Source organism: Gobius niger, assembly GCF_951799975.1.
Source record: "Gobius niger genome assembly, chromosome: 23".
NCBI classification, from domain to species: Eukaryota; Metazoa; Chordata; class Actinopteri; order Gobiiformes; family Gobiidae; genus Gobius; species Gobius niger.
In genome coordinates, this window is record NC_136874.1 from 1,401,443 (window position 1) to 1,426,242 (window position 24,800).

General features: G+C 47.0%; 1 protein-coding gene across 1 annotated transcript; it reads right to left on the minus strand.

Annotated features, from left to right (window-relative positions):
* On the minus strand, positions 1–24,599 carry zc3h13 (zinc finger CCCH-type containing 13). The gene is made up of 24 exons (XM_079581689.1): positions 24,468–24,599; positions 21,472–21,636; positions 20,023–20,126; positions 19,838–19,952; positions 17,062–17,170; positions 16,732–16,895; positions 16,513–16,658; positions 15,285–15,473; positions 14,674–14,823; positions 13,686–14,011; positions 13,251–13,535; positions 9,577–9,894; positions 8,370–8,689; positions 8,194–8,327; positions 6,805–6,992; positions 6,150–6,420; positions 5,149–5,588; positions 4,672–5,040; positions 4,320–4,531; positions 2,838–3,192; positions 2,291–2,434; positions 822–1,022; positions 455–618; positions 1–190 (listed from the first exon to the last, which is right to left on the minus strand). The coding sequence occupies exons 2-24, from the start codon at positions 21,625–21,627 to the stop codon at positions 5–7; spliced, it is 5,046 nt and encodes a 1,681-aa protein (XP_079437815.1). The 5' UTR covers positions 21,628–21,636; positions 24,468–24,599; the 3' UTR covers positions 1–4.
* Positions 24,600–24,800: the final 201 nt, after the last annotated feature.

Genomic DNA, 24,800 nt, shown 5'->3' on the forward strand with positions numbered 1-24,800 from the left:
TTGTTCAGGAGACCGAGACCGGGACCGGGGCTGGAGCGGGATCTGTTTTGGCGAGTTCCGACCCCGGCTCCACAGCGGGTCTGTCGGCTCCTGAGGCCGCGCCCGATACGGCTCTTTTGAACAGGCGCACGCTCATCTGGAAGAGTTCGTTATCCACCACCGGAGTGGACAGGTACTGCTTGGTCAGGCCCTGAGGGAACAGAGAGGAGTTAGAGGAAAAAACACAGAGTGGGAGGAAACGTGCTTTTCCTCAAAATGTTTTAAAGCCGCTTTTTTCTAAATTTCTAACCCTTTTTTCCACATTATTTACCAGATTTTTACAATTTTTCTCCCCAGTTTTTGCACCTTTTTTTAAACAGCCATTTCAATATGACCTTGTAGTGGATATAATCAAGAGGAAGAAGAAGTTGCGGACGTGCGAGTGGTGATAAAGTTGGTCTAGATGAACCCTGACCTTGTCGTTCTTGAGCAGCTGCCTCCTGATGCTGAAGTCTCTGCGAGCGCACAGGGCTTTGCAGCAGGGGCCCAGGTTAGTGAGAAGCCCCGCCCTCTCCACGCGGCGCCGGTGAGCCGCTCGGTTCAGCGCGCCCAGGTCGTGTTCGAACAGCTTCTCTGCGTCTGCGGGAACCAATGGGAATGGAGGGTTTAGAACAGCAGGAGGGCGGAGCTAAGGCTTTTTAATGACAGTTTAATATCCAAATACTATGGAATATAGTCTGACCAGAACCTTTCCCCAAAACACATTTGTTGACATTTGAGATAAAGTATAAGATGTCGTAAGATATAAATGTGCAGATCTTCTTAACGATTTGTTGCTTCACCTTTGGGATGCTCCAGCTCTTTCCTGCAGACCTCTCGGACCTGCTCCAGGAGCTGAGGCCCGGCCAGGCGCTTGGAGACGCCCGCCCTGAGCAGCACCGCCCCCGGGGTGAAGCGGAGCAGGGCCGCGCCCGCCGCCCGAGGCTCCGCCTTCTGTTTGGGCATCAGAGACGACCAGTCCACGTCGATCACGTCCAGAGGACCTGAGGGAGACAGGACGGTTTCAGAAACAGATCCAACATGGCGTCACCAGAGGAACGTCCGAGAGTTTGGCTGTGTCCGAATGTCCACCCTCGCCCCTAACCCCTCATTCACTACATAGGCCCGCACTATATAGTCACTATATAGTCACTATATAGTCACTATATAGTCACTATATAGTCAGTGATTCTGTTGGCGATTCGGACAGAAGCCACGACTTCCTCCGCGCTGCGTGACGTCAGGCGCTGCAGCTGCAGATATGTGTGTTTTTCTGTTTTTTTTAATCTGAATTTATTTATTGTTACAAACGTTTATTTTATGAAACAGAACGATTGTTTTGGCACTTTTACAGGCGTTTTAAATAAAACGACAGACTTCCACCACTTTTGTGGTAAAATTATTATTCTATTGTTTTTGACAGAGATGGAGCTGCTCAGATGGAAAAACCCTGAGCTTTTAGAAAGGCGGAGACTCAAACCCAAAACTCATTATTGACTCATTGTATCGCTTTACATTTCCATTATTGTGCATCTCTATTTCTCACCTTTATCTCGCTCCTCCTCCTCCTCACCTTTGTCTCCCTCCTCCTCCTCTCTCCTCCTCCTCACCTTTGTCTCCCTCCTCCTCCTCCTCACCTTTGTCTCGCTCCTCCTCCTCTCTCCTCCTCCTCACCTTTGTCTCGCTCCTCCTCCTCACCTTTGTCTCGCTCCTCCTCCTCACCTTTGTCTCCCTCCTCCTCCTCCTCACCTTTGTCTCGCTCCTCCTCCTCCTCACCTTTGTCTCCCTCCTCCTCCTCCTCACCTTTGTCTCCCTCCTCCTCCTCCTCACCTTTGTCTCGCTCCTCCTCCTCACCTTTGTCTCGCTCCTCCTCCTCACCTTTGTCTCCCTCCTCCTCCTCCTCACCTTTGTCTCGCTCCTCCTCCTCCTCACCTTTGTCTCGCTCCTCCTCCTCACCTTTGTCTCGCTCCTCCTCCTCACCTTTGTCTCGCTCCTCCTCACCTTTGTCTCCCTCCTTCTCCTCCTCACCTTTGTCTCGCTCCTCCTCCTCACCTTTGTCTCCCTCCTTCTCCTCACCTTTGTCTCCCTCCTTCTCCTCACCTTTGTCTCGCTCCTCCTCCTCACCTTTGTCTCGCTCCTCCTCCTCACCTTTGTCTCGCTCCTCCTCCTCCTCCTCCTCCTCACCTTTGTCTCGCTCCTCCTCACCTTTGTCTCGCTCCTCCTCCTCCTCCTCCTCACCTTTGTCTCGCTCCTCCTCTCTCCTCCTCCTCACCTTTGTCTCGCTCCTCCTCCGTCTGCTCCTCTTTCTTCTGGTTGTCGTTGAGGATCTCGTCGAGCTCGTCGTCACTGATTGGCTCGTAGACCTCGCCGCCCGAGGTCACTGACTGGGCGTCGTCCTCTTTACCCTCGTCCTCTCCTGGAATCACAGAAAGTGTAAAGTAAAGAGCCTGAGGGGGCGTGAACAGGCAGAACAGAAGCACTGGGGTGTGAGATCATCCTTTCTGTACGTCTGGACCGTGTTGTTTCTAATCTTGAGGAGATGTGCAAAGTGACATCACAATTCATCACAGGGACGACTTTATCAGTTCTTTTCACAACTACAGCCATTTTTGATGAAGTAATCCTTATATCCCCGAATTGTGAGATCAATAAAGTCTCATCTTTTATACAGTTTTATGTTGCCTTTGAATGTTGAGGTCGTCCAGGGCTCAACATGAAATAAATAGTTCTATTGTAGACGAAGCTTGTGCTGTGACAGATCTGGTTTAAATAAACGCCTGCAGGCAGATGTTTATGTGAGCGGAAGTCAGAGTATTTACCGTCCAGACTGTCGGCCTTCTGCTCCCTCGTCTCCCTTTGCTCTCTGGGTTCCCTGGGTTCCCTGGTGTCTCTGGGTTCCCTCAGCTCTCTGGGTTCCCTCGTCTCTCTGGGTTCCCTCAGCTCTCTCGTCTCCCTGGTCTCCACGCTCTGGTGGTTGGCCGGTTTGTCTGGCTCTGGGCTGAAGGCTTCTCTGGGCAGCAGGGGCTCGAAGTCCCCCCTGTCTCTCTCCCCCCTCTCCCCCCTGTGGGGCGGGAGGTCCAGGCGGTCTCGGGGCGGCCGGTGCAGCAGAGGTTCTCTCCCGCGGGCCCCGCTCCACTCCCGCGGCTCGGGCTCCCAGTCCCTCTGCTGCAGCTGCTGCAACACAGGAGAGGAAGAGGACCAACTGAGAGAGTGCACCATGGGAGTGCCACAGGGACATTCTTGGGGCCACTAGTGTTCACTTTGTGTAATATTATATTGCCCTGTTATAGACCTCCACAGTCTTGCCCCTTGCGGTCTTGTTGCTCCGGAAGCAAAAAATCCCTGACCACGACCGTCGATTTTCCAAAAATTAAAATATTAAGAGTTTAACGTCACCACAAAAGCAGCTGTGTAGCAATTCATGACCATAAAATGTTTCATTTCAATCCATAAATAAGACGACATGTTGAAGAAAAGGCAAAGGTACAAGGCTGTGACATCATTCACTTCCTGACTATAGAAACTCCGTATCCCTAGAGCCATTGCAACATCGCGCCCGCTGGTCAAGGCAACCAGGTTTTCAGCAAACACGGCCAGTTTCTGTTTCTTTGCAGAACAAAAGTTCTAGATTATTTCACTATTAAACAATCTGAATCTGCTAATTGGAATCAAAATGATCGGTGGTTCGTTTAATTGGATCGTTGGGAACATTTTTTTGATCCGTCTGACGTTTTTCTTCAACTATCTGCCTGCATTATGTTTGAATACATAGTTTATAATATGTTTTCTACATTACAATAAATAAATACATGAAGCTCCACCAATCAAAAGCCTCGTAGTAGATCATGGGACTCCTGAGCATCCTGGGTAATGTAGTTCTGGGACGAAGGCTCGCAGTTAAACTGTATTTTTTCGTACTCTAGATGGATCTCAGACGTGCTTTTTTCACCTGCGTCTGACTTTGCGGTCGCTTTAGAACCACAGAGCTGGATTCAGCCCGAGAGGACGGAGTTACGGAGTTAAAGACTTTATTCCAAATCAATACGGTCTCAAAGCAACGGGAGTTTTACTTCCGGACCGGAGAGGAGGCGGGACTGTGGAGCTCTATATCGTCCTCCTCTAATGACACCTGTGGAGGTGAGGATGTGGAGAGTGTAGTACCTGTGGAGGGTGTAGTATCTGTGGAGGGTGTAGTACCTGTGGAGGCTGTAGTACCTGTGGAGGCTGTAGTACCTGTGGAGGCTGTAGTACCTGTGGAGGCTGTAGTACCTGTGGAGGTGAGGATGTAGAGGGTGTAGTACCTGTGGAGGCGGCTGCTGCAGGAGGTGAGGATGTGGCGGTTGGCTCTGCAGACTCGGGGCTCTGGGGTCTTTGCGGTCGAAGCCCTCCCTCTCACGGTCCCGGTCTCCTCTCTCGCGGGAGTCGTACGACCCGGCCCTGGACCTGGACCGGCCCTGGCGCTCGGAGTCCGGGGAGCTGCGGCGTGAGCTGTGGCTGCGCGAGTCCTGGCGATCTGAGGAGGAGCGAGCGCGAGTTCAGATATCAAACATGTCAGTATTTGTGAATGAGTAAGCGTGAGAAAGACCAGTCACTTCCTGGATAAATCTTGTTTGTTTTTTCCTCTGACAGAGTTTAAGTGCTGATTGTGTTTACCGGAGGAGGTGCTGCGGCTGGGCTCTCCTCGCCGCAGCTGGTCGATCCTGGACTTCCTCTCGGCTCCTCCTCCTCCTCCTCCTGCGTCCGGCCTCTCCCTGGGGTTCCCCGGTGGCGGTGGGGGCGGGCCTCGGCCTCTCCGGTTCCTCTGTGGGTCTTCCCGGCCTTGGGTCTCGTTGGACGGGGAGCGCGGCCTCCTGTCCCGCCCCCTCCCCTGGACTCCTCCCAGACTCCTCGCCGGCTGCAGGTCGGCTCCTGGGAGTTTGCGGAGCAGCGACTGCGACATCAGAGGCTGCGGCGCCAAACTGGGGATCAGCATCGGCGGCTCCTGGGACAGCAGCGGCGGAGGGTTCACCACTCGCTCCAGCGCTGGAAACATTTATCACTATTATTTATCACCGTGGTCAAACAGAAACAGTCTGACTCTGTAGAAAAGTGCGAATGCGTCAGTACTGCGTGATAATAATAATGTTTTACCTCTGTCCCGCTCGCGCCCCGCCCGGCCTCCGCCCGGCCGTCGCTCCGGGAGCGTCTCCAGCCGGTCGATGACCTCCTCGTCGGACCAGTCGCTGAAGTTGTCCATTTTGGGTCCGGGCGACGCGGCTTTGAGCTCCTGCCTCATGGCGGGCGGCGTCCGCGGGCCCCTCTTCCGTTTGCTCTGCAGGTCGTCGTCCGAAGCGTCCGAGTCGCGCTCGCCCCTCTTCCTCTTGCGCTCCAGCGTCTTCTTCTTCACGCCTTTGCGCGGCGACAGCTGGTCCGAGTTGGACGAGTCCTGGCTCAGACCCGCTCCGGTTTTGGCGGCCGTGTCCTCGTCTTTGCGGCCCTTTTTCAGCGCCTTCTTCTGTGCCTTCCCCTTCTTCTTGGACTCGTCGTGCGAGCCGCTGTCGTCCACGCTCGGCGGCGGCGGCGGAGATTTACTGAGGAGACACGAGGGACAGGTTTAAAGAGGGGGCATTCTGCTTTTTCCAGTCCCATAGCACCAGTCTATATCTCACTACAATGATGACAAACCTTCTGTTGTCTGTAAATGCAGTAAATTAGAATAACTGCCTTGTATAAAATGTCTCTCTCAAAATGGCTGTAGTGAATGTCTTGAAATAGGCCTCTGTCTCTTTAAGAACCTCTGAGCCTTTAGACACGCCCCCTCCACACGCTGTCTGTGGCATCAGTGGGGAGGGGGTTCTGCTGAGGAGCAGTGGTTGGTTACTCGGCTGGTGACGAAAGCTCGGAGGCGTCTCCAGGAGGTGGGGGCGTTCCTAGGAGGACTCAGGCAAACCTATCCCTAAAATGGCCGCCATCAGAGTTTTTACAGATTACTCAAAAATACGTGAATGTGCCAAGGCAACACTTCAGCCATGTTTTTAATGAGGGAGTGACATAATAACATGATGGAAAGCTTGAAAAAGTCAATTTTGCAGAATACCCCCCTTTAAGAGATTTATATTCAGACTCTACTCCTCATTTTACATCAGTTTAACTAAATCTCAGCGCCCGTCACCCACCCGGCCTCGCGCTGCTCCCGTGGTCGGATCCTCTCCGGCGGCGTTTCGACCACGTGCTCTCCTCGCCGCTCGCTCGCTCTCACGCGTGTTTCCGGTTCTTCGTGGCGGGCGCGTTTGTCGGCGACTCCGCGGCGCTCCTCCTCTTTCCAGTGCGGGGGTTTGTCCTCGAAGGGCGGGGCTCGGGTCGGGGAGCGGAGGGGCGGGTCCTGAGGCCGCACCACCTGACTCAGGAGGCGGTGCTTATCACCTGCAGGAGATATATATTAATACATTTCATTATATTAAATAAATGTAAGAATACTGCGTTAGATCAGAGTGAAGCATCAAAAGATTAGATCATATCAGGAAAGATGAATCGTGTTGATTTTAAACCAGGTAAAGAGAAAGAGAAAGAGGAAAAGGTAAAGGGGGAAAGGGGTAAAGAGGTAAAGGTGGTGGACTAAGGGCCGGTCCATACTCAGACCAAGCAGCTGCTTAGGGCCCCGAGGCCACCAGGGGGCCCCCAAGAGCCCCGTTTTTATTGCAAATAAAATACAGAAAATGCGTTTCCTGAAGGCCAGGCGTTCAAAGCAAAGGGACGGGAGGTAAAGGTAAAGAGGTAAAGAGGTAAATGTGGTGGTTTTTTCCCTACTGTCAGATGGAGGCGGGCACTGGGGGCTGGGTGGGAGGGGCTTGGTCTTCCCTCGACCAATGGGGCGCTCACTTTTCTCCTCGCTGCTGCGGTAGCCGTCGCTGTCGTTGGGGCTGGGGTCACGGGGCGCTCGTTTAGGCGAGGGGCGGGGGCTCGGGCTGCTGTCCACGCCGCGGTGTCTCTTACGGCTGCGAGGGAGACGTTCATGTTCAGAGCCAGGCTTAAACGTGTGTGTTTGGATCTGGTTTAGATTTTTAATAAAAGGTTTGTTTGTGTGTTCTTTATCAAAGCAGCGTTTGAACATTCAATACATATTTTTACATATAAAGTAAATATCAAAATTCAATTATATCAATCTGAATACATTAGACGCTGCTGTCTCTTAGGGTGTGTTCAGACCTGCACTGTTTGCTCCACTTTAAACGGATCAGGGTTTGTTTTGACGCTGCTCCGGATTTTTTATTCAGGTGTGAAACAACAAACGAATCCTGGTGCGGATCAAAGAACCGAGACCCACTTTTTCAGGTGGTCTCGGTCCGGCTTCCAAACGAACTCTGGTCCAGTTCGCTCCAGGTGTGAATATAAACCACTGTTGATCCGAAACAACTGCGGGAAACATGCGCCTTTTTGGGCTTAACAAGCCACCGTAGCAAGGCACCGTGGGAAAAGTTATCCCTTCGCGGCTGCTAACGCTAATACTGGATGGATGCTACAAACAATGATCCGTGGACAGACCTGGAGCCTCCTGGATATTTGGGCAGATGCACAAACACAACTGTGAGAAAAGACACACAGAAATGTGTTCGTGTTTAACGAGAAAATGAAGCAGAGGCTTCGAGCGTCTTCGAGCGTCTCCTGAACAGCCGCGGTGTCAAAGTGGAAAAAACTTTGCCAAACTTAAATGAAAGTACGAGACGCATTAAAGAAAAGTGGATCAAGACCAACAGTTTGTCCCGTGGACATAATGGAAACAAACAGCTCAGACGACCCTTCATGCACACAAAACTCCTCTTCCTCCAGCTGCTCCGGTGAAGCTGAGGTTAAAGGTGAGTGGTTTAGCCTCTCACGTTTCTTTTATTATTATAGTAAGCGTCAAATTTTCATTTTTATTTCATTTGTTGTGGTCCTTGCTGTCCAGTGGGAGCCTCGATTGTCACACGTGTTCACAAAATATAGTTCTCTGGCAAAAAGTACAGTCTGAACACGAACTGCACCAAACGGAAAAAAAAGTTCGACCTCTGATCCGGAACAAACAAGCGGAGCAAAGGACTGTTCTGGTCTGAATACACCTTACAAAGGAAATGACCATATTTGGATTATCTTTCGTGCGACGTGGACATGTGTGAATGAAGCATTGTGGGAAAGCACTGGATGAAGCTCAGGCCTCACCTGTTCTTGCGGTCGTCGCGCACTCCCCTCTCCTCTCGTACTGCCCTCTCCTCCCTCACCCCTCTCTCCTCTCTCGCTCCCCTCTCCTCTCTCACCCCCCTCTCCTCCCTGACTCCCCTCTCCTCTCTTCCTCCCCTCTCCCCCCTCTCGTCTCTCACCTCCTCCCTCCTCTCCCTCCGCTCTCGATCGTCCCACTCCCTCTGCCGCTGCTCCCTCTGTTCCCTCTCCCTCCTCTCCCTCTCTCTCTCCCTCTCCTCCCGCTCCCTCTCCCTCTCTCTCTCCCTCTCTCTCTGCTCTCTCTCCCTCTCTCGCTGCTCCCTCTCCCGGGCTCGCTCTCGCTCCGCCTCTCGCTCCTTGTCTCGCTCCCTCTGCTCTCGCTGCTCCCTCTCCCTCTCCCTGTCCCGCCGGTCGTCCCTCTCCCCCCGACGGTCGTCCCGCTCCCTCTCGCTGTCGTCCGAGCGGCTCTGGTGGCGGTTTGGAGGAGACGCTCTCTGGTCTGGAATCAAACGAGACCAACATTTAGTCAAAGAGTCTTTTACAAACACCAAGCTGCTTATTCATGCAAACGTTTCAATGTACACTTTCAACATTTTCCCCCCACAATTTGTTTTAATTTTTTACTCATTTTTTTTTCTCCATATTTTTCCTCACTTCTCCCGTCCATTTTTTTTCCAAATCTATTTTTTTTCCAACATTTTTTCCAATCGTTTTTTCATATTTTTCCCTTATTTCCCCCATTTTGTTTTTCCTAATTTCCTAATTTTCCCCCCATTTGTTCACGATTTTTTCTTTAATTTCTCTCATTATTGCACAATGTTTCCTTAACCTCTTAACTCCCACCTGAACGGATTCCATTTTCTCCAGTTTGGCTTTACCCCAATCAAAAAACTTCTTGGGAAAAAAGCACCAAAACAGCCACAAAAAATAAGAAAACAAGGATGTAAACGCAACAAAAAAGTGACAAAAATTCAACCAAAAAGTGACAAAAACTCAACCAAAAAGTAACAAAAATTAAACAAAAAAGTGACAAAAATTAAACAAAAAAGTGACAAAAATTGAAAAAAATAAAAATACATTTCAAATGAGCTGTTACACAGGTCTATATAATAGCCAAAGAGGACAGAATGCATTTGGTTCAGGCGGGTGGTAAGAGGTTCCCAAATTTCCCCATATTTTGCCCGATTTTTAAAGCCGATATTGTACATGTGCAAACCTCTTCCAAACAGCGATATGTTAGAGAAAAAGAAACCAGAAAAAAGTTTGTTATGTTAGACTATATATCCTGAAGAAAAAGCCCTCGTGTAGTCGTGCTGTTTAAGGAGTAGCTGTTTGAGGAGTAGCTGACGAAGCCTCAGAGGAATCGTGTGCTGGTTCTGGTCTCACCTCGGTCTCTGCGCTCTCGCTCCTGGTGCCCCCCTCTGCGGTCGTAGGAGGAGTCTCGTCCCTGGTCCGCCCTCTGGTCTCGCCCCTGGTCTCGTCCTTGGTCTCGTCCCTGATCCACTCTCTGGTCTCGACTTTGGTCTCGACTTTGGTCTCGACTTTGGTCTCGACTTTGGTCTCCCCTCTGGTCCGCCCTCTGGTCTCGGCGGTCCGAGTCGTAGCGGTCCCGGTCTGACCCTCGCTCCAGGCTTCGGTCCGGGCCCCGGGACTCCCAGCTCTCATGGCTGTCCAGCTGAGAACTCCTGGAGTTTCTACTGGAGCCTGGAGGAAGAACGAGTCAGGCAGAAGCAGATGTTAGCGGAGATAAAGACAACAGCCTGGCATGCCGTGAGTGCCCATTTTCTCTTGCAGCTCATAGTCTCTCACCTTTCTCCTGAGGCTCATAGTCTCTCACCTTTCCTTTCTCCTGAGGCTCTACAGTCTCTCACTTTTCTCCTGAAGCTCATAGTCTCTCACCTTTCTCCTGCGGCTCATAGTCTCTCACCTTTCTCCTGCGGCTCTACAGTCTCTCACCTTTCCTTTCTCCTGAGGCTCTACAGTCTCTCACCTTTCTCCTGAGGCTCTACAGTCTCTCACCTTTCTCCTGAAGCTCTACAGTCTCTCACCTTTCTCCTGCGGCTCTACAGTCTCTCACCTTTCTCCTGCGGCTCTACAGTCTCTCACCTTTCTCCTGAGGCTCTACAGTCTCTCACCTTTCTCCTGAGGCTCTACAGTCTCTCACCTTTCTCCTGAGGCTCTACAGTCTCTCACCTTTCTCCTGAGGCTCATAGTCTCTCACCTTTCCTTTCTCCTGAGGCTCTACAGTCTCTCACTTTTCTCCTGAAGCTCATAGTCTCTCACCTTTCTCCTGCGGCTCATAGTCTCTCACCTTTCTCCTGCGGCTCTACAGTCTCTCACCTTTCCTTTCTCCTGAGGCTCTACAGTCTCTCACCTTTCTCCTGAGGCTCTACAGTCTCTCACCTTTCTCCTGAAGCTCTACAGTCTCTCACCTTTCTCCTGCGGCTCTACAGTCTCTCACCTTTCTCCTGAGGCTCTACAGTCTCTCACCTTTCTCCTGAGGCTCTACAGTCTCTCACCTTTCTCCTGAGGCTCTACAGTCTCTCACCTTTCTCCTGCGGCTCTACAGTCTCTCACCTTTCTCCTGAGGCTCTACAGTCTCTCACCTTTCTCCTGAGGCTCTACAGTCTCTCACCTTTCTCCTGAGGCTCTACAGTCTCTCACCTTTCTCCTGAGGCTCTACAGTCTCTCACCTTTCTCCTGCGGCTCTACAGTCTCTCACCTTTCTCCTGAGGCTCTACAGTCTCTCACCTTTCTCCTGAGGCTCATAGTCTCTCACCTTTCTCCTGAGGCTCTACAGTCTCTCACCTTTCTCCTGAAGCTCTACAGTCTCTCACCTTTCTCCTGAGGCTCTACAGTCCCTCACCTTTCTCCTGAGGCTCTACAGTCTCTCACCTTTCTCCTGAGGCTCTACAGTCTCTCACCTTTCTCCTGAGGCTCATAGTCTCTCACCTTTCTCCTGCGGCTCTACAGTCTCTCACCTTTCTCCTGCGGCTCTACAGTCTCTCACCTTTCTCCTGAGGCTCTACAGTCTCTCACCTTTCTCCTGAGGCTCTGCAGTCTCTCACCTTTCTCCTGAGGCTCTACAGTCTCTCACCTTTCTCCTGAGGCTCTACAGTCTCTCACCTTTCTCCTGAGGCTCTACAGTCTCTCACCTTTCTCCTGAGGCTCTACAGTCCCTCACCTTTCTCCTGAGGCTCTACAGTCTCTCACCTTTCTCCTGAGGCTCATAGTCTCTCACCTTTCTCCTGAGGCTCTACAGTCTCTCACCTTTCTCCTGAGGCTCTACAGTCTCTCACCTTTCTCCTGAGGCTCTACAGTCTCTCACCTTTCTCCTGAGGCTCTACAGTCTCTCACCTTTCTCCTGAGGCTCTACAGTCTCTCACCTTTCTCCTGAGGCTCTACAGTCTCTCACCTTTCTCCTGAGGCTCTACAGTCTCTCACCTTTCTCCTGAGGCTCTACAGTCTCTCACCTTTCTCCTGCAGCTCATAGTCTCTCACCTTTCTCCTGCGGCTCTACAGTCTCTCACCTTTCTCCTGAGGCTCTACAGTCTCTCACCTTTCTCCTGTGGCTCTACAGTCTCTCACCTTTCTCCTGAGGCTCTACAGTCTCTCACCTTTCTCCTGAGGCTCTACAGTCTCTCACCTTTCCTTTCTCCTGAGGCTCTACAGTCTCTCACCTTTCTCCTAAAGCTCTACAGTCTCTCACCTTTCTCCTGCGGCTCTACAGTCTCTCACCTTTCTCCTGAGGCTCTACAGTCTCTCACCTTTCTCCTGAGGCTCTACAGTCTCTCACCTTTCTCCTGAGGCTCTACAGTCTCTCACCTTTCTCCTGAGGCTCTACAGTCTCTCACCTTTCTCCTGAGGCTCTACAGTCTCTCACCTTTCTCCTGAGGCTCTACAGTCTCTCACCTTTCTCCTGCGGCTCTACAGTCTCTCACCTTTCTCCTGAGGCTCTACAGTCTCTCACCTTTCTCCTGCGGCTCATAGTCTCTCACCTTTCTCCTGAGGCTCTACAGTCTCACCTTTCTCCTGAGGCTCATAGTCTCTCACCTTTCTCCTGAGGCTCTACAGTCTCTCACCTTTCTCCTGCGGCTCTACAGTCTCTCACCTTTCTCCTGCGGCTCTACAGTCTCTCACCTTTCTCCTGAGGCTCTACAGTCTCTCACCTTTCTCCTGAGGCTCTACAGTCTCTCACCTTTCTCCTGAGGCTCTACAGTCTCTCACCTTTCTCCTGAGGCTCTACAGTCTCTCACCTTTCTCCTGAGGCTCTACAGTCTCTCACCTTTCTCCTGAGGCTCTACAGTCTCTCACCTTTCTCCTGAGGCTCTACAGTCTCTCACCTTTCTCCTGAGGCTCTACAGTCTCTCACCTTTCTCCTGAGGCTCTACAGTCTCTCACCTTTCTCCTGCGGCTCTACAGTCTCTCACCTTTCTCCTGAGGCTCTACAGTCTCTCACCTTTCTCCTGAGGCTCTACAGTCTCTCACCTTTCTCCTGAGGCTCTACAGTCTCTCACCTTTCTCCTGAGGCTCTACAGTCTCTCACCTTTCTCCTGAGGCTCTACAGTCTCTCACCTTTCTCCTGAGGCTCTACAGTCTCTCACCTTTCTCCTGAGGCTCTACAGTCTCTCTACAGTCTCTCACCTTTCTCCTGAGGCTCTACAGTCTCTCACCTTTCTCCTGAGGCTCTACAGTCTCTCACCTTTCTCCTGAGGCTCTACAGTCTCTCTACAGTCTCTCACCTTTCTCCTGAGGCTCTACAGTCTCTCACCTTTCTCCTGAGGCTCTACAGTCTCTCACCTTTCTCCTGAGGCTCTACAGTCTCTCACCTTTCTCCTGAGGCTCTACAGTCTCTCACCTTTCTCCTGAGGGTTTATAGTCTCTCACCTTTCTCCTGAGGGTTTATAGTCTCTCACCTTTCTCCTGAGGCTCTACAGTCTCTCACCTTTCTCCTGAGGCTCTACAGTCTCTCACCTTTCTCCTGAGGCTCATAGTCTCTCACCTTTCTCCTGAGGCTCTACAGTCTCTCACCTTTCTCCTGAGGCTCTACAGTCTCTCACCTTTCTCCTGAGGCTCGTTCCGGGCTCGGTTGCGGCCGTTCCTCTCTCCTCGGTCTCCGCGCTCGTCTCCTCGGTGCCTGTATCCTCGCTCCTCCGCCGGCTCCTCTTTCCGGTCCCGGTCCCGGTCTCGGTCCCGGTCCGCGTCCCGCTCCCGCTGACTCTCCCGGGTGTCGCGTTCCCGGTTGGACTCTCGGCGGTCGCGCCCGTCACGCTCGTCCCGGGAGATCTCGCTGTCGTAGTGACGCTCATCGCGGCCGCCGTCTTTGTCTCGTTTGGACCGACTTTCTGTGGAAGACGAAACAGAGTCCACTTGATTTCCTTTTCTTACAGCGCTGGTCAGTGATGTCACAGGTGAGGTCATAGGTGAGGTCATACGTGAGGTCATACGTGAGGTCATACGTGATGTCGGCGTGTGGCTGATGATGTCGTTCTTACCGTCGCGGCGCTCGTGTCTCCTCTCGGGGCTGTGGTCTCGCTCTCGGCTCCTCTCTCTGTCGCGGCTCCGCTCTCGGCCTCGCGAGTGCCTCCTGCCCGGGCTGCCTCCTCCTCCTCCTCCTCCTCCTCCTCCGCCTCGGTCCGAGCGCCTGGCGGGAGGCGGAGACGGGTCCTGCAGGAGCGGGGAGCGGGAGCGCCTGGAGGGGGACGAGGAGCGCCGGCGCCGCGGAGACACCGACTGGCGGTGGGCGGACGAGCCGGAGCGCGACGAAGCTGAGCGGTGACGAGGAGACGAGGACCTCTGGTGGTGAGGGGGAGTCACTGACCTGAGCGGAGGAGGTGAAGAGGTTCAGTCTGCGGCAACAAATACTGAAACTTTGTGTTGATAACTACGATGAAAACTTTTTTCCCAAACAGATATTTCGATATGATCTTTAACCTCTTAACTCCCGAGAGGATCTTTTTCCTCACGTCATCAGATTTTTTTTCCATCATTTTTTTTGTTGGGTATTCAACTCATTTTTGTAACTTTTTTGTAATTTGTTTGTCACATTGTCGGTCATTTTTTTGTCACATTTTTGTGACAATTTTTTATCAATTTTTTGTCAAATTATTGTAATTTTTTTGTCACATTTCTGTCATTTTTTTAATTCTTTTTTTTCTTCAATTTTTATTTTATTTCTTTTTTTTTCTTTTTTTCATCAATTTTTTCTTCCATTTTTTTGGGTCATTTTTTAATCAAATTTTTGTCATATTTTTGCCACTTTTTCATCATTTTTTCATCACTTTTTTGTCGATGTTTTCTCACTTTTTTGTCACATTTCCATCATTGTTTTCGTCTCAGTTCTGTCGCTATTTTCCAGAAGCTTTTGGATTGGGGTAAAGCCAAACTGGAGAAAATGTGCTCGGTTCAGGTGGGAGTTAAGGGGTTAAACCTGCCCGACTCTTTAACCCAGAGCAGACAGTACAAAGTGCTGAAGGGAAGTACCTGCGCGGAGGCGACATCTGAGCCGCGCCTTTCGCCGTTTTGGGAGAGTTGGACTTCTTCCTAGACGGAGGCGGAGGCGGAGAGGCGCTGCCCGATCGCTCCTCTGACGTCACCACACGCTTGGCCTTATGGGAGCTGTCAGAGCGCTCCCTGAAGAAGAGCAGACGTCAGTAACGGTCGGTAACAGGCAGTAACGGGCAGTAACAGAGCTGGGCATTAAAGTGACTTGGGGGAAAAGAATCATTTGTTTGAGCTGAAACAACCAATGTTTGCCCCAGTTTTTCTTAACTTTGCCTCAATATTGTCTCCTCATTTTATTACTAATATTAATATTCCTCCCCCTTTAATTTACTTTCCATTTTTCCTCAATATTTCCCCTTTTTTCCCCTTATTTTTGCCACAATTTCCCCTATCTTCCCCCAAATTATTCCTAATTTTCCCACATTTCTTGACATTGCAGATGATGTTTTAAATGTGCAGATCTTCCACATCATTGTTCTGTTCAGGTATCGGCATCTAAATAAGCGTAATGCTGCCCAGGCCGAGTCAGTAATGGCGGCTCCAGGAAAGCGGTGACGGTCAGAGACGGCGAGGGGGGCGGAGCTCCTCACCTGCGCTTGTCCTTCTTGTCCTTGTGCTTGTCCAGGTCGCGGCCGCGCTCCTTCTCCTTCAGCTTCTCCTCCGCCTTCTCCTTGTTCTTGTGTTTGGTTTTGTGCTTCTTGCCCAGGGGCAGGTCCAGGGGCACCGGGGGCGGGGGGCTGGGCGTCCGGGGGCCCTTCTTCTTACCGCCTTTAGACGACCTGCAAAAGAACATTCAGGTTTAAGGGCAGACGCCGCAGTTGGAGAGTGCGGGCACAAATATGAGGGATACCAAACACAGGGTCACAATCTGCAGAGTCAAGTTTAAGACTTTTTAAGACCTTTTTAAGACACAAAATCTCTAAAATAAGACCTGTTTTTGAAGGCGCGATATATAAATGGAGTGTAAAGAAAATCACTGTCACAAAAATCCAAGAGTCAAACTGTTGTTTCTGATTTCACAGTGGGATGTACAAATGTAAGAACCATTCAAGTTTGAACAACCTTATCCCATAATAAGAATATTGAGATTGAATAATTTCTCACAATTATCGCCTGAATGACAGAAAACAACAGATATTTAGTTTGTGTTTTTAAAATGCTTTGTAATACTTGAGCTGGTAAACATTCACTGTTTCTAAAAATAAAAGCAGCTTTTCCACTCGTTTGCACAGAACAAAACACTGTCAACTTTACAACTCATTAATGATCATCATTATGTTAATGATATTATTATTAGGCCAGAATCTAGTCTGGGTTTGATGTTTTCTATACTTGTTTGTCAGATGTTTTGATGAACAAAGTGAGAAACGTGTTTCTAAAGTAACAGGACTTTTTCTTTCCTTCTGTCCCTGAGCAGACGAGCGTTCGCTTTGTGTTTCCAACATTTGGACAAACTTTATTGTGATGATGCCGTTCATGACCTTGAGTTGGATATTTACAGTGGAGGATTATCTCCACGTTGTTTCATATTGGACGTGTCTTTCCCCCGACAGCAGCATTACGGTCGCTTCGCCCTCTCGGACCATGAGCGGCACCGGCGGCTCCTCATCGCTGCTTCTGTCACTTTATTCGGCGATTTTTAAACTAAATTGTGCGCAAATAATTGGGTCGTTGAACGTTCATTTTTAGGACCAGTTTACCCTGGATTTAAGACCAAAGAGGCCGAACTTTAGACTTTTTAAGACCCCGCGGACACCCTGCAAACGGTATTTGTGAATGAATCTGGGAAAGTGCCTCCATGTTGGACTGTTTAAATACCTCTCTGCGACGGGTGAAGTCGCCGCCGCGGCCTTTTTCTCCTTCTTCCCGGAGCCGGGGGTTTTGGCGCCCCCTTTGTGTTTGGGGGAGCCGCTGGACTTCCTGGACGGAGAGTCTTTGGAGCTCACGGGCTCGGGGGACGCCTGCTGCGACAGAGAGAGGAGCGTTGTTATCGGGGGCGGGGGCACCGGGGGGCGGGGACGGCGCTCCGAGCGTTACCTTGGCGACGGTGGTCCTGGACTTGCCCGGCGCCTCGTCTTTCTTGATCACGATGTCGTCTCGTTTGTCCTGGTTCTCCTGCTCCAGCTTCATCAGCTCCCTCTGGATCTTCTGCCGCTTCATCTCCAACGACAGCTCGTAATCGTAGTCTCCGATGTCCGAGTCTGGGGGAGCAAACACGTTTAAGAATCCACATGGAGTTTATGCCCAGATGTTAGGGTTTAAAGCTGAGCACATTTCATTTCTTAAACATTGGATCAGGGCAACAGTGTTCTCTCCATCTTCTCTATTCTTTAAAACATAAAGAGAAATATAAAGGCGTTTCCTCACCTTCTCTGGCGGTCTCCCACTCGGGCGCCTCCTCTTCGCTCGCTGGAGTTCTCTCTTTAGTGATTTTAATGTCCTCCTTCTCTCTGTGTCGGCCTCTGGACGAGTCTCTCTGACAAAACAAACAACAATCCATATTTAAACTAATTACTGACGACTGAAGTAAAGTTAGACACTACAAACTTGACACATGTACAGACATTTGAGGGTGTTTTTCTAACTGTCTGAGCACATGGGTTTAACCCCTTAACGCCTATTGGCGTAAATCGGCAACATACCTCTTCTTGCCAGACTGTGGCTAAAATAACGCACGTTTTCCCTTGATTCCTGTTTGCGCACATCCATGCCGTACCTAGGAACGTTTTGCAAGCACTAGTTTCTCGTAGGACCGGTCAGAGAAGGAACCACAAGCGGGTCATGGTAGCTATTTAGCGGAAATAGCATTTCTGCAAATCGAGGCAGCAACTTTGATGAAATCTTCAAATGTAAATTGAGTTGTGCTAAAATAAAATTATGCAGCAGCTCCTTGTTTCCATCTTTAGATTATTGATTGGAATGAACTTCGTGTGATGGATTTTTTTTTTGTTATTTGAAGATTTAGGTACGTTGCCAATCGGCAACATCAGGCCATAAAGGAAAACTGCAGTAGCTCCATCTGGTGGCCACAGTGACCGCATTTTAGTAGTATTTAGATTTATTACAGTGCTAAAACGTTTTTTAGAACATGCCATTTTAGTGAAATTCTATAATCATTGTAACAATAACATACAAAGATATTAAAAAAAAAGTTAGCCCTTTTTTTACACAGAACAAAATGAAACCGTTGGTGTTGTTTGCAAAGCGACCACAAGGTGGACCTACTGGACCACAAACAAGAGTTCCACGTCCGAAAATAATGTGCAATTATAATATAATTTGCAAATAAGTAATGGTACATAGAGGTATCTGATGTACAATGTATTATAAAACCTCAGGAAAGGGAGCAAAATCTGATAATTAGTCATAAAAATTGTAGATATTTTGTAGATAAATTGTCTGCACATTTATAAAGTGCTTTTTTTTCACCTCCCTACATCAGGTGATGAAAGCAGCAGCAGCAGGGAAGGCACTGATGACAGGAACAGCAGTAATGAAGATGTTACTGAACATCCTGATGCCCTTCCTGTTACCAGAGCTGCTGCTGCAGGACGGCATCAGCTGCTCAAAATCAACACTTTGCAAGAATTTAGTGAAAAGCGTTAGCTCTGTTTACTGTTCTAATATCCTAACCTGAATACACAAGTGTTCAGTGTATCTTACAGTGCATTTACATTTGTAATAATTGTGAATAAATACATTTTGTCATTTTCATACATTTACAACTTTTGCCTGTTGTTGCCGAATTACAACATACCCAAAATTGCACTTATGCCTGTTGTTGCCGATTGGCAACATACCTAAAACTATATCTATACTATGTGCGACATAAAAATTTACAATCTCCACTTAATTTAGCATCAGCTTGAAAGCAAAAACACTGATAATAAATTTTTTTATATAATGGGAAATTAGTTCAGGCGTTAAGGGGTTAAAGACAGTTTTGTACTTTATACACCTGCAAACCTACTTAGAATATGTAAATTATTGTCGTCTTACCATATTTTACCTTTTATTATTCATCTTATTTATTTACTATCTTATGCATGCCCTCGTAGCCTTATAGGTTAAAGTTTTATCTAGATTCTGTGTTATATGTTTTATGTTGCACGTCTGCACTGAGAAAAATCCCTATTTTGTGAACCTGTTCTTAAACCATGGCAATAAAAACGATTCTGATTAGGGCTGCTCGATTACAGAAAAAATAATAATCACGATTATTTTAGTAATAATTGAAATCACGATTATTCAAACGATTATTTGTTTTTTATTTATTCTGTGTATTCATTTTTATTATTATTTTAAAAAAACAACTATGGACTACATTTTCTTTGGACAATAAAAACTAATTCTATAGGGACACCTGCCCCCTGCTGGCTAGCCCTCACACCTGCCCCCTGCTGGCCAGCCCTCACACCTGTCCAACAGAGCGGCACGGCCTGATGACATCATCACACGGCGCTAATGTTTTTATGTCAAACCAAAGCCTGAGCCTTTAGCTCGTGAAATACGGAGGGAACAGAAACAATCATCTCAGTGGCCTGAAATAATAAGAGTTTGAGAGTTTGTTTGAGCTCCGTTGATCTGCTCCTGAAGAAGAGTTTAGACTTTTCTACTAAACAAAACCAGAGCCTGAGCAAAGGACGTCGAGGCTTCTGAACAGCTGTTCTCCTTATGAAAATACTAGTATGATGTTATTTACAGTTCTGTCACGCTTGTGCTGGTGTTTCAGCTGATCAGACGCGTCACACAAACCGCTAGTTTTGTGATGTCTAGTGTAATAATTGAAATCGTAATCGAATTTTGACTAATTGCACAGCCCTAATTCTGATTGTTACAGACTTTACCCCAGAACAAAGCCTAATATAGTAAAAGTATAGTATATTTTAATGACTTAAAAGCAGAACATCATTTGGTAAGATGTATAAACATTCACTCAAATAGGCGAATGAAGGGAAATGTTCATATTCAAAACTAAAATTGGACACAACGGGAAACTTCATTGTGCAAAATGTCAGTCAGAGCTGGAGCTGAATTAGTTTGAGCTCATAGTTTGACAAATAGTTGAACGATGTCATTGATTCTGTGTCAAGGAAAAATCGATAATGTAACACGTTTCCAAAGTGTGAAGTAAAGCACTGACTCTGGTCGTGGCGGTCGTGGGTTCGTCTGCGTCGCGTTTTATGTTCTCTGAATCCACATCCTGTCTCTTATTTTTCATCCTCTCGCGGAGATCTCCTGTGGGCCTCTCTGCTGACCTGCGCACAGAAAACAGCGTGAGAGCGGTGTGAAAAGCTCATTGTTGAAGGTGAAAGCGGCGACACTCACAGGCTGAAGCTGAATCCTTTCCCGCGCGGCTGTGGGCCATGAGTGTAGCGACAAGTGTTTCCGTAACTGCAGTTTCCCGTCTTCAACCAATTTCTACATTGACTCTGGAAGAAGAGACGACAGGTTAGAGGCGGCCGATAAATCGTCTGCAAGATCGTATCGAAACTGCGCTTAGGAAGAACCGCAGATTCACAATATCAGGTTTGGAGACGATATCAAGGAATGTGGATTTTTTATTTTTATTCTTTTTAAATGAAAATATCAGGGGATCTGCAGAGTTGGACAAGTCAAATGTAAGACTTTTTAAGACTTTTTAAGACCTTTTTAAGAGCACAAAATCTAAAAAAAAGACCTGTTTTTGAACAATATATAAATGGACTGTAAACAAAATCACTGTCACAAAAATCCAAGTGTCAAACGGTTGTTTCTGATTTCACAGTGGGATGTACAAATGTAAGAACTTCATTTTTCACATTTTTTAACAACCATTCAAGTTTAAATAACCTTATCCCATAATAAGAATATTGAGATTGAATAATGACTCACAATTATCGACTGACTGAAAGAAAACAACAGATATTTAGTTTGTGTATTTAAAATGCTTTGTAATACTTGAGCTGGTAAAACATTCACTGTTTCTAAAAATAAAAGCAGCTTTTCCACTCGTTTGCAAAGAACAAAACACTGTCAACTTTACAACTCATTAATGATCATCATTATTTTAATGATATTATTATTAGGGCAGAATCTAGTCTGGGTTTGATGTTTTCTAAACTTGTTTGTCAGATGTTTTGATGAACAAAGTGAGAAACGTGTTTCTAAAGTAACAGGACTTTCTCTTTCCTTCTGTCCCTGAGCAGAGGAGCGTTCGCTTTGTGTTTCCCAACATTTGGACAAACTTTATTGTGAATGATGCCGTTCATGACCTTGAGTTGGATATTTACAGTGAAGGATTATCTCCACGTTGTTTCATATTGGACGTATCTTTCCCCCGACAGCAGCATTACGGATCCATCAGCGACACCTCGCTCATGTTCTGGATCCTAAACTCTGCTGACTTCAGTGGTTTGTTTGTGGAGGATAAAGCTCTGAAGGAGAGTCCTTCTGCCTCGACTATCGCTGAGTTTACGTTGTTTGTGCGTCAGCGTCGCTTCGCCCTCTCGGACCATGAGCGGCACTGGCGGCTCCTCATCGCTGCTTCTGTCACTTTTTAAACTAAACTGTGCGTTAATTTTTAAGACCAGTTTACCCTGGATTTAAGACCAAAGAGGCCGAACTTTAGACTTTTTAAAGCCTTAAATTTGGATTCTTGAATTTTAGACGTTTTAAGACTTTTTAAGACCCCGCGGACACCCTGATATATTGAGGGGAAAAAAGTCTTGAAATTTAGAGAAATCTTTGGAAGAAATTTGGAAAAATGTGAAAATAAAAACAAACGTTGGCACGTACCTCGGCAGCATTGGCCGCGGTGCTGGGCCCGAGCCGCTCGAACACGCTGGGGCGGCGGGAGGTGGGCGGGGCCGGGGCGGAGCTGGGGGCGACGCTGCTCGAGTCTGAAATGGTCTTCGAATTCTCAACTGTGACCTTCCGCCTGATCTTTGACATTCTGTAGCGCTGCGGACGAAACATCAGCAGAAAGAGAATCATACGTCATGTTTCTGTGACTGAGGCTCGACGTAAAAGAAACTGAGTCTGAAACCTGCACATGTTTCAGACTCGACATTTTCCTGCCTTCATAACAAAACGAGACAAACTTAAACGTAATTGATCCACAGTAGCTCAATGATAAACCTCTACTCAAGAACCAACTAAAGAACAGAATTAAGTTCCCATTAACAAGACTGTACAAATGCTCCACACGTCACACAAACTGCCCTCTTCTCCAACATCGAGCCATTAGGATCACGCCACACTGCTCCCGTTACAGATGGGACTGTGAAGAACTCACACTGGCTCCAGGGAAACACAGGAGAACCTTTGCAGTGATGTGCGACGCTGTTGTGTGGATTAACCTCTTAACTCCCGCCTGAACCATCATTTTTTTGTTAGGTATTCAACTCATTTTTGTAACTTTTTTGTCATTTTTTGTCACATTTTTGCCACATTTTTTCATCAATTTTTGATCACATTTTTGTTATTTTTTTGTCATTTTTTATCACATTTTTGTCATATTTTTGTCATTTTTTGGTCAAATTTTTGTCACATTTTGGTCATTTTTTGGTCACATTTTTATCACATTTTTGTCATATTTTTGTCATTTTTTGTCACATTTTTGTCATTTTTTGGTCAAATTTTCATCACATTTTTGGTCACATTTTTGTCATTTTTTCGTCAATTTTTGTCAATTTCTTGTGACATTTTTGCCACTTTTTCATCAATTTTTCGTCACTTTTTTGTCACATTTCCATCATTGTTTTCGTCTCAGTTTTGTCGCTTTTTCACAGCTTTTATCCAGAAGCTTTTGGACTGGGTTAAAGCCAAACTGGAGTAAATGTGCTGGGTTCAGGTGAGAGTTAAGGGGTTAAAAGAACTCCGATCCAAACACGGAATAAAACACGTGTCCACTCAGGCACAGCGAGCGTTGGATCTCCATTTGAATTTGCAACAAGGTTATTAAACAAAACTCCAGAACTGTGGGAGTGTCTTAAAAACTAACTATGGGGCAATGAGCAGAGGCTGATTTTTGATCCAATGTTTTAACCTCTTAACCAAGAGCATTTTCTCCAGCTTTACCCAAATCTAACAGCTTACAGACCTACAAAATTCATCTAAACTGGGGGTTATCCTCGACAGCAAACTTAGCTAGAAGCCTCATATCGACCACATCAAAGGTAAAGTTAGTAAAAATATTGGTGTCCTATATAAGGTTAAACACACATACAGCTTTTATACTCAGCCTTGATAGTTCCTTATATAACAGACTGTGTTGAAGTGTGGGGTAATGCAGGCACCAGTTACACAGACAGGCTGTTCTTACTCCAGAAGAAAGCTAGAAGAATTGTGACTCTCAAAGGTCCACGAGACACAAACAAATTGTTTATAAAATTGCAGACCTTGAAATTTAATGAACTGGTCAAATTTAAAATACTACAAATTATGTGGAGAGTGAAAAATAAGTTGGTGCCAATACATATTCAAAACAAATGTATGTTAATCACAGAGAGTAACAACAGAAGGAAGGGCCATTTCTGGGTTCCATATTCACACACTTCACAAAAACAAAAGGGGTTTCTTGTAAAAGGGATCAGTTTATGGAATTCTTTGGACATTGTTCAAAAATCATGTAACACAATCACTCAATTCAATCAAATGTATTAAAAAAATGTACTTGGAAAATACAACGAAACATAAGAACCAATGTTTGACAAATTTGAAACAGTCATTGATTTAGATGTAAAGAAATTTTTTTTAAAAAAATTATTGTACCTTGATATAGGCTGAAACAAATCAAAAACAGCTCAGATTTTGGAGGGGGATAAAAGGGGCATGAAATTTATAAGACAATGTCTCCCTCATGCTCCTGTTCAGCATTGAATACTTTGCTGTTGTTATTATTGTGTCTGTAATAAGGCCATGGCTGAATAAAAAATTTGAAAGGAACTTTTTCCTTGTTGTAGTCACTTTTTTGACATTTCTATTCATTGCTTTTTCGTCACATTTTCGTCACTTTACTGTCATTCTTTGGTTGCTTTATTGTTGCTAGTTTTTTTTTTTTTTTTTTAAAGCTTCTAGATTTGGGTAAAACCAAACAGGAGAAAATGTGCTCGGTTCAGGTGGGGGTTAAGATGTTAAATAGTCAAGGACTCAGCCGTCAAAGCCCTCGGGCTCCACGTCTTTACTTAAACAATATATAACAATAATACAAAGAAAATAAAGCTGGACAGTCACTGAAACACATATCAGTTCAAAAAATGTTCAAAAAGAGAATCTCTCTGTCTTCAATATAATTCCTCCCTCATTTAGAAAAATCAAGTGGCAGAGTCAAAATGACAAAAACAAAACCGTTACTGGAGAAGTCACAGCTACTCCTCGGATCATAAACGGCCGTTACAATAAACATTATTCAACTTTCATGACAAAGTCCACCCCGTGTTCAGGCTGTGATCTCAAAAACCCAGACAGACTGAAAAAATGCTAAAAACACGCGAATGTAAGCTAATGCTAACCGGCTAACTCCATCTTTAACACCAAAACAACCCGAGCCTTTTACTTTAACGTCACACAAAGTCACAAAAGCGCCCATGTGGAGGATTTGGTAACAATAACTAGTCCATAAAACAAAACATCGCTGCAGCAGCACCGCTCAAATGCTAAAAACAACCCGCTAAAGTATGCTAGGCTAATGCTAACCCGCTAACCGCTCTCCATCACCGCGCGCCTCGCGATTCTCTGCTTTTACGGCCACTCCGAGCGTTAGAAATCTCAGAAACGCAGCGGGGACTTACCCAAGATATGTGTTTGGCGTTGCATCGACTTAAGTCTGGATTTTGGTGAAGATATTTGCAGAAAAAGCTGCTTTATTCCCGAGTCTCTGCGCCGAGCGGCTTCATGCTGGCGCAGCGCTGACGTCATAACCGCGCGGCAGGGTTTTAAAAGTTTATTAAAACAATATTATATTTCCTTTACGGACACCAGTGCTTTAGAAGAGATTTACTTTGCTATTCATATTTCTGTCATTATTTATATTTATTTATTTTTCACATGTGATTATAACCGAACATTTTGAGAGTTCCATTTCTATCCTTGGAATATTCTCTCTTTGTCATTGTTTTATCATC